The sequence below is a fragment of the Corylus avellana genome, chromosome ca5, assembly GCF_901000735.1.
Source record: "Corylus avellana chromosome ca5, CavTom2PMs-1.0".
Classification (NCBI taxonomy): domain Eukaryota; kingdom Viridiplantae; phylum Streptophyta; class Magnoliopsida; order Fagales; family Betulaceae; genus Corylus; species Corylus avellana.
Genome location: NC_081545.1, coordinates 36131198 through 36142331, shown reverse-complemented (window position 1 = coordinate 36142331; position 11134 = coordinate 36131198). Strand labels below are relative to the sequence as shown.

At 37.7% G+C, this 11134-nt stretch overlaps 3 protein-coding genes across 3 annotated transcripts; 1 reads left to right on the top strand and 2 right to left on the bottom strand.

Annotated features, from left to right (window-relative positions):
• Positions 1 to 53: 53 nt before the first annotated feature.
• Positions 54 to 1695, bottom strand: LOC132182379 (protein CYSTEINE-RICH TRANSMEMBRANE MODULE 13). Its single transcript, XM_059595609.1, has 3 exons — positions 1589 to 1695; positions 1222 to 1474; positions 54 to 373 (listed from the first exon to the last, which is right to left on the bottom strand). The coding sequence occupies exons 1-3, from the start codon at positions 1629 to 1631 to the stop codon at positions 319 to 321; spliced, it is 351 nt and encodes a 116-aa protein (XP_059451592.1). The 5' UTR covers positions 1632 to 1695; the 3' UTR covers positions 54 to 318.
• Positions 1696 to 3542: 1847 nt separating this feature from the next.
• On the top strand, positions 3543 to 5683 carry LOC132181517 (GEM-like protein 5). The gene is made up of 3 exons (XM_059594769.1): positions 3543 to 4067; positions 4153 to 4427; positions 5059 to 5683. The coding sequence occupies exons 1-3, from the start codon at positions 3647 to 3649 to the stop codon at positions 5266 to 5268; spliced, it is 906 nt and encodes a 301-aa protein (XP_059450752.1). The 5' UTR covers positions 3543 to 3646; the 3' UTR covers positions 5269 to 5683.
• A 522-nt stretch (positions 5684 to 6205) lies between these two features.
• Positions 6206 to 8981, bottom strand: LOC132181197 (uncharacterized). The gene is made up of 6 exons (XM_059594308.1): positions 8680 to 8981; positions 7493 to 7591; positions 7302 to 7410; positions 7148 to 7219; positions 7015 to 7020; positions 6206 to 6579 (listed from the first exon to the last, which is right to left on the bottom strand). Exons 1-6 carry the CDS (start codon positions 8853 to 8855, stop codon positions 6460 to 6462), a joined length of 582 nt encoding a protein of 193 aa, XP_059450291.1. The 5' UTR covers positions 8856 to 8981; the 3' UTR covers positions 6206 to 6459.
• Between the last annotated feature and the right edge of the window lie 2153 nt (positions 8982 to 11134).

Here is an 11134-nt window from a genome sequence, read left to right as displayed (position 1 = left end):
GCAAAAGAAGCATTGAAGACCTGATTAAATGGAGTATAACTGAAGCTCACATAAAACATCAGAAGAATATGTAATCACACTAGAATCAGAACCATATTACTTGTGATAGCACCTGTTTACAGATTCCAGGTAATAAAATAAAATTACACGGGCATAGAACCCGATGAAACCACATCATAGAACCTCTTAAAACCCAGATAAGAGGCATAAAGAAAAAAGAATTACCAGATCCCCCACACAGATTATGTAGAATCCAACAATTGGTTCAGCAACAACAAAGTGCAAGCCAACTTAAGAAATAACTTATTTGTTGTGTCATCAAAGAAAAAAGCAGCACTCCTCCAACACACAGCAGCAGCAAAGCGCAGCCAAACTGCACGTGCAGAACAAAAAAAACTCATTTGTAGATGAAACACCATAATTTCTATAAATATTAAGCTTTAACATCTTTCCAAAAGATGTGTATAGCAGCAATTCACAAGCAGAAATAAAAAGCATTGAAGAATATCAAGCCTCTTCATGTCAATGATCCAAGTGGACAAGTATGGTATGACTACCGATTTACCACATATTCAGGTGGAGGAATATGAATGGTTGTAATTTTGCTGGAATTGTAACTGGCAATAATCTTTCAAAACCAGATAGACACTCCATTAACCCATTAATCTTCTTTTCCTGTGGCACTTTTTAGTCACTTTTCATGAAGAAAAAAAAGAAAGAAAAAGAAATCCTATATAAAAGTTTCATCAGGCACCAGTTTATGGTTTAGCTAATAATACACTTCTGGGTTGTTATTCCTCACAGTTTTGAAATATCTCTACAATCGATCTCACAATCTAATTTCAGTTTTACACCCATTTCCAATGCTTGCACATGACAAACAAACATCCATACATGAGGTTACAAAAAATTGAAGAATCTTGGTCATCTTGTCCCAATTGAAGGAAAAAAAAAAATTATTGCTTCTACACAATTCGAGTGTCTACCATTGTTCATTTTCCCAATTACAAAATCCCACATGAATTTAACATCTTCGTGTTTATCTCACCAACAAGGTTGTTCATTAGACATGAAAACTTGCCATATATATTCAAATTCACTCCAATTCCTCAAAGATTCCCATGTCTTTCAGTTTCTGATAATATCTCCTCACAAATCCCATGTAAGAGAAATCAACATAAATGGAAAAACCCAATTGGGAGAGATAGCAAAGGGGCGTACCAGCCTTGTAAGAAAGAGGCACAACCGGTCTGATCGTCGTAACGGTGATGCTCGTAGTGGTAGTGCTGGTATTGCTGGGGTGGTGGCGGTGGCGGATACCCTTGTGCGAAGTACCCTTGGTACCCTTCGTACAGCGGACCCTGCTGCGCCGGCGGAGGGTACCCCGGATACCCAGGTGGCGGTGGTGGCGGGTACCCTTCGTACGGTGGCGCTGATGGGTACCCCTGTGGTGGTGGATATGGAGATCCATACCCTGCATTACATGTTACATAGATTTCAACCAATATAAAAATTACTCACACGAATTGACTAATACTCAAGTCAAAAGAACTGAAATACACAAAATTAAGGAGGTGATGGGATATACCTGGGGGAGGGTAGGGTTCTTGGGGAGCTTTCTGGTAACTCATTTTCGGGCTCAAGAGAAGGGGGGATTTTTTGGTCGACAATTTTATAGGAGCTTCGATGATTTATTTCCTTTGGTTATTTCGTGGTAATAAAATCTACACGGAACAAGGGCTTTGCGCACTTTCCTTGCGTGCTTAGTTTAACACGTTAACTTAAAAGAATTTTGTCATGTTTAATTAAATACATGGCCTTGTATAGTTTTACGCACAACATTTGACGCATTAACTTTAAGATACACAACATTTAAGATTGACAATTTTTTTTACAGAATTCACGAACCTAACATGAAATTTGTAAGTTTTGGTTAATGAGTATGACTGGTTTAATAAAATAAATTAGATTATGATTGATTTATATAGTCTTATATTTATACCTCAACACAATTAATATACAAACACAAATTATTACCTATGGTAGAATCACATTGCAATGTCACATCAATTAGTTTTTTCTCAATCTATTGGTCGACCATTAACTCTAAGAAATTTGATTGTCGACCGCAAGTTCTCGGCCGGAGTGGCCACCCTTGAGGTTATGTGAGAGTGAGAAAGTGGTCAGTTGATAGTGGTTAAAGATGACTATATGGTCATCCTTGTGGAGCAAAGTATAAATTCTTTCATTTTGCATAAATACTTTTTTTTTAGTTGACATAACGGTGTTACATCTTACTGCCACATCATAATATAAATTTACATAATTTTAAATACGGCTAATTAATTAGTATTCTCAAAATGTCAATCTTTCAACATTCTTATTTACATGACACATTCACCGTTCATTTGCTTTTTTAACAAAAAAAAAAGAAAAAGAAATAATGCTAAAAAATAATACTTGAAAATGTTAAATAATATTTTCCTTTCTTATAAATCGGTCCGCTCTTTCCTAAGAATTGTTTCGATTGCCAGCCTGAGCACATTTACGTCGTAACACGAAAATATCTGAGTGATTGTGAGACATTAGTGTGTGGGCCTTGGGCCTGTGAGCCAGAGGAGGGCCCAGTGTTATTATTATTATTTTTTTGGTCTAATTTTCTTGTCTAGACTTCAACAGCCCAAATCTAAACCAATTTGCAATTGGAGCAAGTCATGAGCTGATTGTCCATTATGAATTCACATCTCCTGGTATTAGGTTCCTTGAATTGTACAAAAAAATTTAGCAACCTAAAAGAGAGGGAGGGAGGTTGCAGATCCCACATTTTAGGTTGTATATGGAGGTAGGCGGGCTCGATACTCTCTTCTCTTATGTTGTTTAAATCTCTATAAATTTGAACAGCCTAATAACATTCAATATAATCATAAAATAACAAGCTAACACTTGGATCGGGCTCTACCCAAACTTTTCTCCTTTTGGCCTAACATTCACTGTTCCTAAGCAATTTTTTAGATATCAAACAAACCTCCTCATAAAGTAATTTTAACGTGGCTCATTTCCCCTCCTTTTGCAATTAGTTTTGCTATAGGTGCCCACCTGCTGGTCTAGCTAATTGTCCACCCTAAGACACATTGGTTGAAATAGATTCTTCTTTTTGATTAATCAATACGTAGTACAAGTTTTTTTCAAAGCATATGACTTTTTGAATGAAGATGACAGATATCTATACGGATAGATCTAATGTATATAATATCATATAATTGTTATATAATGAAGTACCAGATGAGTGATATATATAAGAAAAAAAATGTTATAATATTCTTGGAAATCCTAGGTGTTCCAGCTCCTTCATCTGGCTTGCTGTATGCCTTACTAAAATGACTTTTATGAGAAAAACACGGTTAAGCAACCGAGTTGCTCATTGGTCAAGTCAAACGTTTCGCTTTCGCATGCCGTATATAATTATATATGCTCCTTCCTTTTCTTAGCGAAGATATCTTACTATACATTATCTTCTCTTCTAGAAAAACCCCATGAGTCATCACACGCCGAAGAACTCCTATAAATTAAACGACGGTCTGATCCAAATGCTGAATACCAAGAATACCCCCCCCTAAAAACTCGCACCAAGAAATTCCCGCAAAAGATGAAGAGCAGCAGCAACCAAGAATCACCACCTCTGTACCCCTCCTTATCCTCCCCCAAAGAATCACCAATGGCATCACCATTTTCCTCGTCTCCCAACAAACAAGAAAAGCAATCTCATGAGGAGCTTGCTCCGTCATCATCCTCGTCTCCACCTCCGTACAATATTGACAGCGGCGAGAAATGGCCGGGGACTCATATCATGGGGCAGCCTGCTGTTCCCACAAGCCATCCGGACAACAAGAAAGCGGCTCTATTTGGTGCAGCCGCCGGCGATCAAGGTCAACAAGACTACCATCACCCTTACCTCCAGGTCAATCCTGTTGATAAGCCAAGCAACAGTCCGATGGAATCCATTCTCCACAAATTCAACTCTTGGGGCAACAAGGCTGAAACCATGGCCAACAACATCTGGCACAACCGTATGTTCAATTCTTATATACGCTTGATTTATAAATTTAATTGATCCTCTTTATGATTTCCCATAACATTGTTGATTGTCTGCAGTGAGAACTAACTCGTCTGTATCTGAGGCTGCATGGGGGAAGATGAACCTGACGGCCAAGGCAATCACAGGAGGTGGGTTTGAGGCTTTATACAAGCAGACATTCACTACCTATCCCAACGAGAAGCTGAAGAAGACCTTCGCATGTTACCTTTCAACCGCAACCGGACCAGTTGCCGGAACTCTCTACCTCTCCAATGCTCATGTTGCTTTCTGCAGCGACCGCCCCTTATCATTCACTGCCCCTTCTGGCCAGGAGACTTGGAGCTACTACAAGGTAACTTTTCATTTTCATTATTTTTTAGACGATCAACGACCCCGATATAAAATTAGCAGATTAGGATCGAGGTGTGACTCATTTAATCAAATGGGTCAAATTATAGTTAACATGTCTAATTTTATACTTATGTGTTGACATGACTCAAACCCGACATACAAACATTTAGGGTTACAAATTTTTGCATGACTCGTAAACTCAAGATAAACCAAACACAAAATTAGCGTGTTAAGGTTAGGGGTTTGATATGTTTAATTAAATGGTTCGGAATATGATTAGCTTATATAATCTTATACTTATGCCTTGATATGACTCAAACCTAATACGTGAATACAAATTGCTGCTCCTAAGTACAATAGGCTACTTTGCATTGCCATATGTGAGAGGATGTGGGGCTTTACTTGCTTGGCGATGTGTTGGACAGTTTGAGTTTCACTTTGCTTAATGTGCTGAATCACTTGTTTGAACAGATAGAGTTCGAACAACCTCTCACATGAATTATCTCATTGCAATGCAAGAGGAGAATGTATTGCACGGAATGAATCCTTAATTTTGTAACTAGACAAAAAAAAAATTGTTAATTGCCATTCGTCATTCTTCCACATATATTGATGACTGGCTTGTGGAACAGGTTATGGTACCTTTGGGCAAGATTGGCACCATCAATCCTGTAATCATGAGGGAAACTCCAGCAGAAAAGTACATCCAGATAGTTACGATTGATGGACATGATTTTTGGTTTATGGGCTTTGTTAATTATGATAAAGCATCTAGACATCTCTCAGAAAGTATCTCCAGCTTTGTTGCACCTGGGATAGCAGTAAACCCAGTAGTTGCATAACCGAAGAGTCGACTAGTATTGCAGGATTCTTCAATTTTCTTCAAAGCCGCGAACCTTTTTGTTTCTCTAGCGTGGAAGATTTTCTTTCTCTTGTACTACATTTTTTTTTTTCCTTTAATATACTAGCATTGAATCATTGATTCTATAGATTGTAATATTTTTTCAATAAGGATACGCCTCCATTTTCATGGTTTATTTCTTTTTCGATAAAAATATCCTATGCTGGACAGTTAGCCATCTATATAAGACTATTGAGAAGAATTTTCAGCAGAAGTCATCTGAAGTGCTTCAAAGTCCACCACCTTTTTGGTGTCACCAAGAACCATGCGGTTCTAGCTGTCAAATTCTTCTCTGAATGCATTGAATCCGAACTACAACCTCAAAGGAATAAGCTTACCTCCATTTTTAAATTGAGTAATGCTAGATACTATAATTTTATTCAACATTTATCCAACAATCCTAATGTAATGCTCTTAATTAACCATTGGACTAGTTCTTGTTAAATAACAGAAAGATACAATAGTTGGTTTGAAGTGTCATGTCAATATTGTTGAATAAAATTATATTATCTAACATTTCTCTTCTAAAAGAATCATGGTTAACGTTTTATCATATTCTATCTAACGGTATAATATGATGTCACTTGGTAATTTATGTAGTCACATCATTTAATGATATGGTAATGCAACAAAATACTATCTTGACCATAAAAGAAATAGAGAGGGAAGAGGATCCTTGTCGGACGCGAAAGAGAAAAAAACCAGAGTTGTCATTATTGGTCATAAATAAAGTAACAATTTGGTAAAATCCAACTCCCTTTGGCTGTGCCGCTATTTTGCTTATACTATGGAACATGATTATAGTATTTGTAAGCAGAGGGTGCTAGCTAGAACGTAGTCCTGGTGAAATTGAGCATGCCAAATGGAAATCAGGCAGAGATGATAAACAAAACAAAACAAAAACCTACGGACCATGATCGCTAGGCATCTGTGGTCCTTGTGAAAAAGTTAAATACTAGTCTGCATTAGTTATATGTTGCACATTCTAGTTCATTAAGAAGTTCCCAACAAACGTCCTAACTCGGGCAAAAAGAAGGAAAAGGAAAAGAAAGGCAAAAAAACAAAAACAAAATGGCAACAGAGGGGCATTCCCCAGTCTCAAGAGCTATTCCATAAAAATGTAACCTCTCATTTAGCGCTTCTTCTTGCTTCCTTTGGCACCACCGGATTTCGATGGAGTGCTGACCAGGTACACAAACAGGACGATAATGGATATCACAGAAATTAGAGACCCATATTTTGCCAGCAACCTCTGCAAGTGAAAATTTTGAAATTTGTGTGTGAGAAAAAAGTAATGTAAATTCTAGCAAATTCTGCAAGTCCAAAGAAGACTAATGCAAGTAATGCGAGGGAGGTTCCGCTGCTTGTGTCCTGTTCTACGCAAACAGGACAGGACCGGATGCAGACACATCCTAAAACAGGACACATGGGTAAAGTGCATCAGTCACCCACATTTTGATCAACACACTAATTCCTTAACCTCTAAAGTTCCTTGTAGGTTAGCATAGTGTCTGCGTCATCCATGATAGTCAAGGAAGGTTATAATGCTCGATATGGGGGCAAGATACCCACCACATGCAGACCCATCACACAATAAATAATGCATTTCACTTTAGAACATTCAGATGCATGTCCAAGTAACTATCAAAATCTAGACAGTTGGGACAATAAAAGGAATGATTCGTACCTTAGCCTGCAAAAATGTAGCCCCAAGTGTATATAAATACCGGCAAAAACAAAGGAATGTGTTAGTTAACAAGGGCAAAGGTTTTCCAAAATCAGAAAGCTGAATGTAACTGATATTTACAGGAGAAACTTACCCACAGAAACTTCTTCTCAGGAGGTCTATCTGCGAGGACATCTAAAGGCAAGATTGGAGTCGAGTATGCTTCCTAAAATAAGTAATAGTCAGAAAATCAAAAACCCCCCCCCCCCAAAAAAAAAAAAAAATTGAACAATGTTGCAGATGCAGACCTGAAGAGCAGCCTTTGTGGGAATGCGGAATGTAATGACAGCTGGGGAAGCATAGAACAATCCTTTTACTTTGGCCTCCAACTCAAAAGAGTGGGTTAGAAGACCGCTACTGCAAACCACATAATTGGAATTTACCAAATGAAATTATATATATATATACAGAAAATGCCATTACTAAAGGCTTCACTTACGCATCAAGCCTTTCCCATGATATTGAAGTGTTACCACTGACAACATCAAACACATCTTGAGACCAGCTATCGTCCGTAAGACTTACATCATATGCGGTGCTGGAAACAAATAGAAAAAAAAAAAAACAATGATTTATAGCTGAAGAAGTTAATATAAGGACACAACATATAAATCAGAAGACACTTCTAGAAGTACACAACATGCAAGTTATCAGTTAATACATCGTAGGAAAGGACACAAAAATTCAAACTGGATGCATGTAAATTCAAAAAGAATTCCAGAACAAATGATGGTAATCCTATAATTCCTTCTTTTTTTCCTCCCCCCGTGGGGTGTGTGGAATTTAAACTGAATCCTTGCAACATCTCACCACTTTAATTCCATCCATTAACCAACTTTCCATCAAATTGTGCACTTGCCCATAAAAGAAAAATTCGGGAAGTTCATTAAGCATCACAAAAAAGAGTTTGATTCTCACAACCTTACACCGTTTGCTATTGCTATAAGGGCTGCTCGCCTTTTTATGGCTTGGCTTGGCTATCGCTCCTATGTAATGGTCGGCCTAATAAGTAGCATACTTACCATACAAGAATGCCTATTATCTAGTGCTAGAAGCTTCGCCAGAAGCAAGCAAGACGAGGCCGCTCTTCCAGGATGAGCACCGATACATCCTTTCATATTCTAATTCCTAACGATAAGCTTCTACTCCATGCCTCCACAACCAACCAATTAACACAGGCTACAACACAATCCCCACGCTTCCCCTACATGTCACCCATGCACTACAACTCGGTTCCACCAAACAATCAGCTCCCTCTCACTCGTTGAGCTCATTGGTAATGGCGCTTAATCAAATTGAAGGAGAACAAGGAACAAGATAAAAACTCAATCACGATGTATCCTCTTATTTCATACGACCATGAAAATCATTAGGATTCAAATTTTAAATTCCATTTCTCTGCTTGGATTCATTTTCTAAGCAACCAAACGAAACAAAAATAAATAAATAAATAAACACAATCAGATCGATAATTTTCAACGACCAATTCCATTATAAGACCAATCAAACAACGCATGCAAACATATACTTTGGATCTATACATAGAAAACACACACAAAAACTCCAGATCTGAATAGATTTAAAAATTGAATCGGAGACTGTAAAATCGATTGGGAATAAACGTACGAGGATCCTTGGTTGTAAATGTCGATGGAGACGGAGACGCGTTCGGCGCCGGACTTGAGCCTCGTGAGCGAGGCCTTCTTGTGAGCCAAGATGAAGGGCATGTCGACTGCGCTGCCTAGCGCGCACGAGACCAGCAACAGAGCCACCGCACCCAAGATCAGGGCTGGCCGAGCCATCGTTGGATGGGTTGGGGGATACGATTGGGAATTCAGGAGCTTGCTGGGGGTTCCGGGTAGAAGACGGAGACTTTTTGTAAATATTTGTTTCGGCCAGGGCAGTGTTTTAAGTATAGCTACACCTACCACGACTGGGCCTTAATTGGGGCCTAGTGTCACTTTTATAAAGACTTTGTTCAGCTGAAGTACCCTTTATAGGCGGCCTGACCACCCATTTTTGGTGCCAAATAATCACTCCAAAACTATCCTTTTTTTTTTAAAAAAAAAAAAAGAATGTTGTCACAATTTGTACTATTTATTTTAAATGAACATTATTTAAATAATGTGACATTCTATTTGATTAGGTAAGAAGAATGCTTTGCCCAGCTTAGAGGCATAGGCCCAAGCCCTGTCAAACTTGGGTAAGATATATGCTTTCTAACGAATTTTCCCATCAGGCCCACCTAAAATATGCGGATCCTGGTCATATTTTCAAAATTACTCATATCTCCCTTGTGGTCATACACTTTAGTCCACCGTCCATATAAACCTTTTTTTCTGCTCCAAATTGCTTGGGAATCGATATTTTTTATTGGGTCAATATATGGATGAGAGGTCCGCCTAATTTTAATAGAGATAAAAGCTTAATTTTAGGATATATATATATACTTGTTTTCTTATGCCGTCGAATCTCTTTTCTCAATATCATCTCGTATGTCAGAATAATGCTTCATATTTTCAAATTATAAAGATTCTTCTAATGCTCAGGTCATTTCACTGAAAGTTGTTTATTTACTTTCGACAATTAATTTTTCACATCTCCTTTAATGTCGATTTAGTAGCATCTGCTTTATGAGGTATGATTTTCAATTGATTGAGCTACTCATTAAAAACACCAATTTACTCTTGTGCTTGCTTAGAGGGAGAAAAAAAAAATTTGAATGAACAATAATGACTAAATTAGTAAACGTTTACAACCCGAATGCTAAAAAAGGGAAGGGGAAAAGTTTCAAACTGTAAAGAAATTAATTAACTTCCTTACTCAATGTTGATGGGAAGCTCGTTAAGATTAAAATCATCAACAAATAGTACTACTCTAGCAAGATATGGCTTTGTTGGCTCTTCAATCTTCAAGGTATGCGTCTCCACAGACTTCAACTACACCAAATCCAGCACTACTGGTAGAGCAACCCAAGAGTAAAGTAATCCAAAGGATCTCCTCCAATGCAGGTTAATGGCTTGCATGAGAACCAAATGAGGTTTGGCAGACAAGTAATCCTTGGCTATCAAACAATACTCTTGTCTTCATGCTAAACCTCGCTTCCTTGTTAGCTTGTATTGAAAAATGAACGGTCTCCAATTTATGGTACGTGCAAATAGTATTGTGGCTCCACGATATATAATGCGTCAAAAACTTGTTGGTGAAGAAAAGAATGCCTAACATGAATGAAAATAGCCTATTAGTTTAGCTAAGGTGACTTGCATGAGAACCAATTAAGGTTTTTAGGCAATGTTAGTCACTTTAACCTCTTGTAAGTAGCAAGCCAGTCATCCTTGGCTAGCAAACAAGACTCTTATCTTCATGTTAGAGCTTACTTCCTTTGAATTTTACTGCAAATTGAACAATCTCCAATATTGAGTGCAAACAGTTCTCTGGATCCAAGATATAATGTGTCAAATTAAAGCTTGTTGGTAAAGAAAAAAAGGCCTAGCATAAAAGATAAGAGCCTGTCAGTTTAGCCAAGGTGACATGCGTGGGAACCAAATAAGGGTTTTGGACAATATTAGTCACTTTAACTTTAATTTCTTACAAGAAGCAGGCAAAGTCATCCTTGGCTAGCAAACGAGACTCTTATCTTCATGTTAGACCTAACTTTCTTGTATGCTTGTATTGTAACTTGAACAGCCTCTAATGTTGGTGAAGAAGAGAAGACCTAGCATGAAAGAGAATAACATGTTACTTTAGCCAAGGTGACTTGTATGGGAACCAAATAAAGTTTCTAGACAATATAAATCACTTAACTTCTAACAAGTAGAAGACAAGTCACCTGTGCTATCGAACAAAACTCTTATCTTTATTTTAGATTTTACTTTTGGGTAAGCTTGTATTGTAAATTGAATAGTCTCAAATGCATGGTGCAAATAATATTTTGGCTCATGACAAATAATGTATCAAAAACTTGTTGGTAAAGAAGAGAAGACCTAGCATGAAAGAGAAGAGCTTGTCAGTTTAGTCAAAGAGACTTGCGTGGAAGCCAAATAAGGTTTTCAAATAATACAAATCATTTTAACCTCTTGTA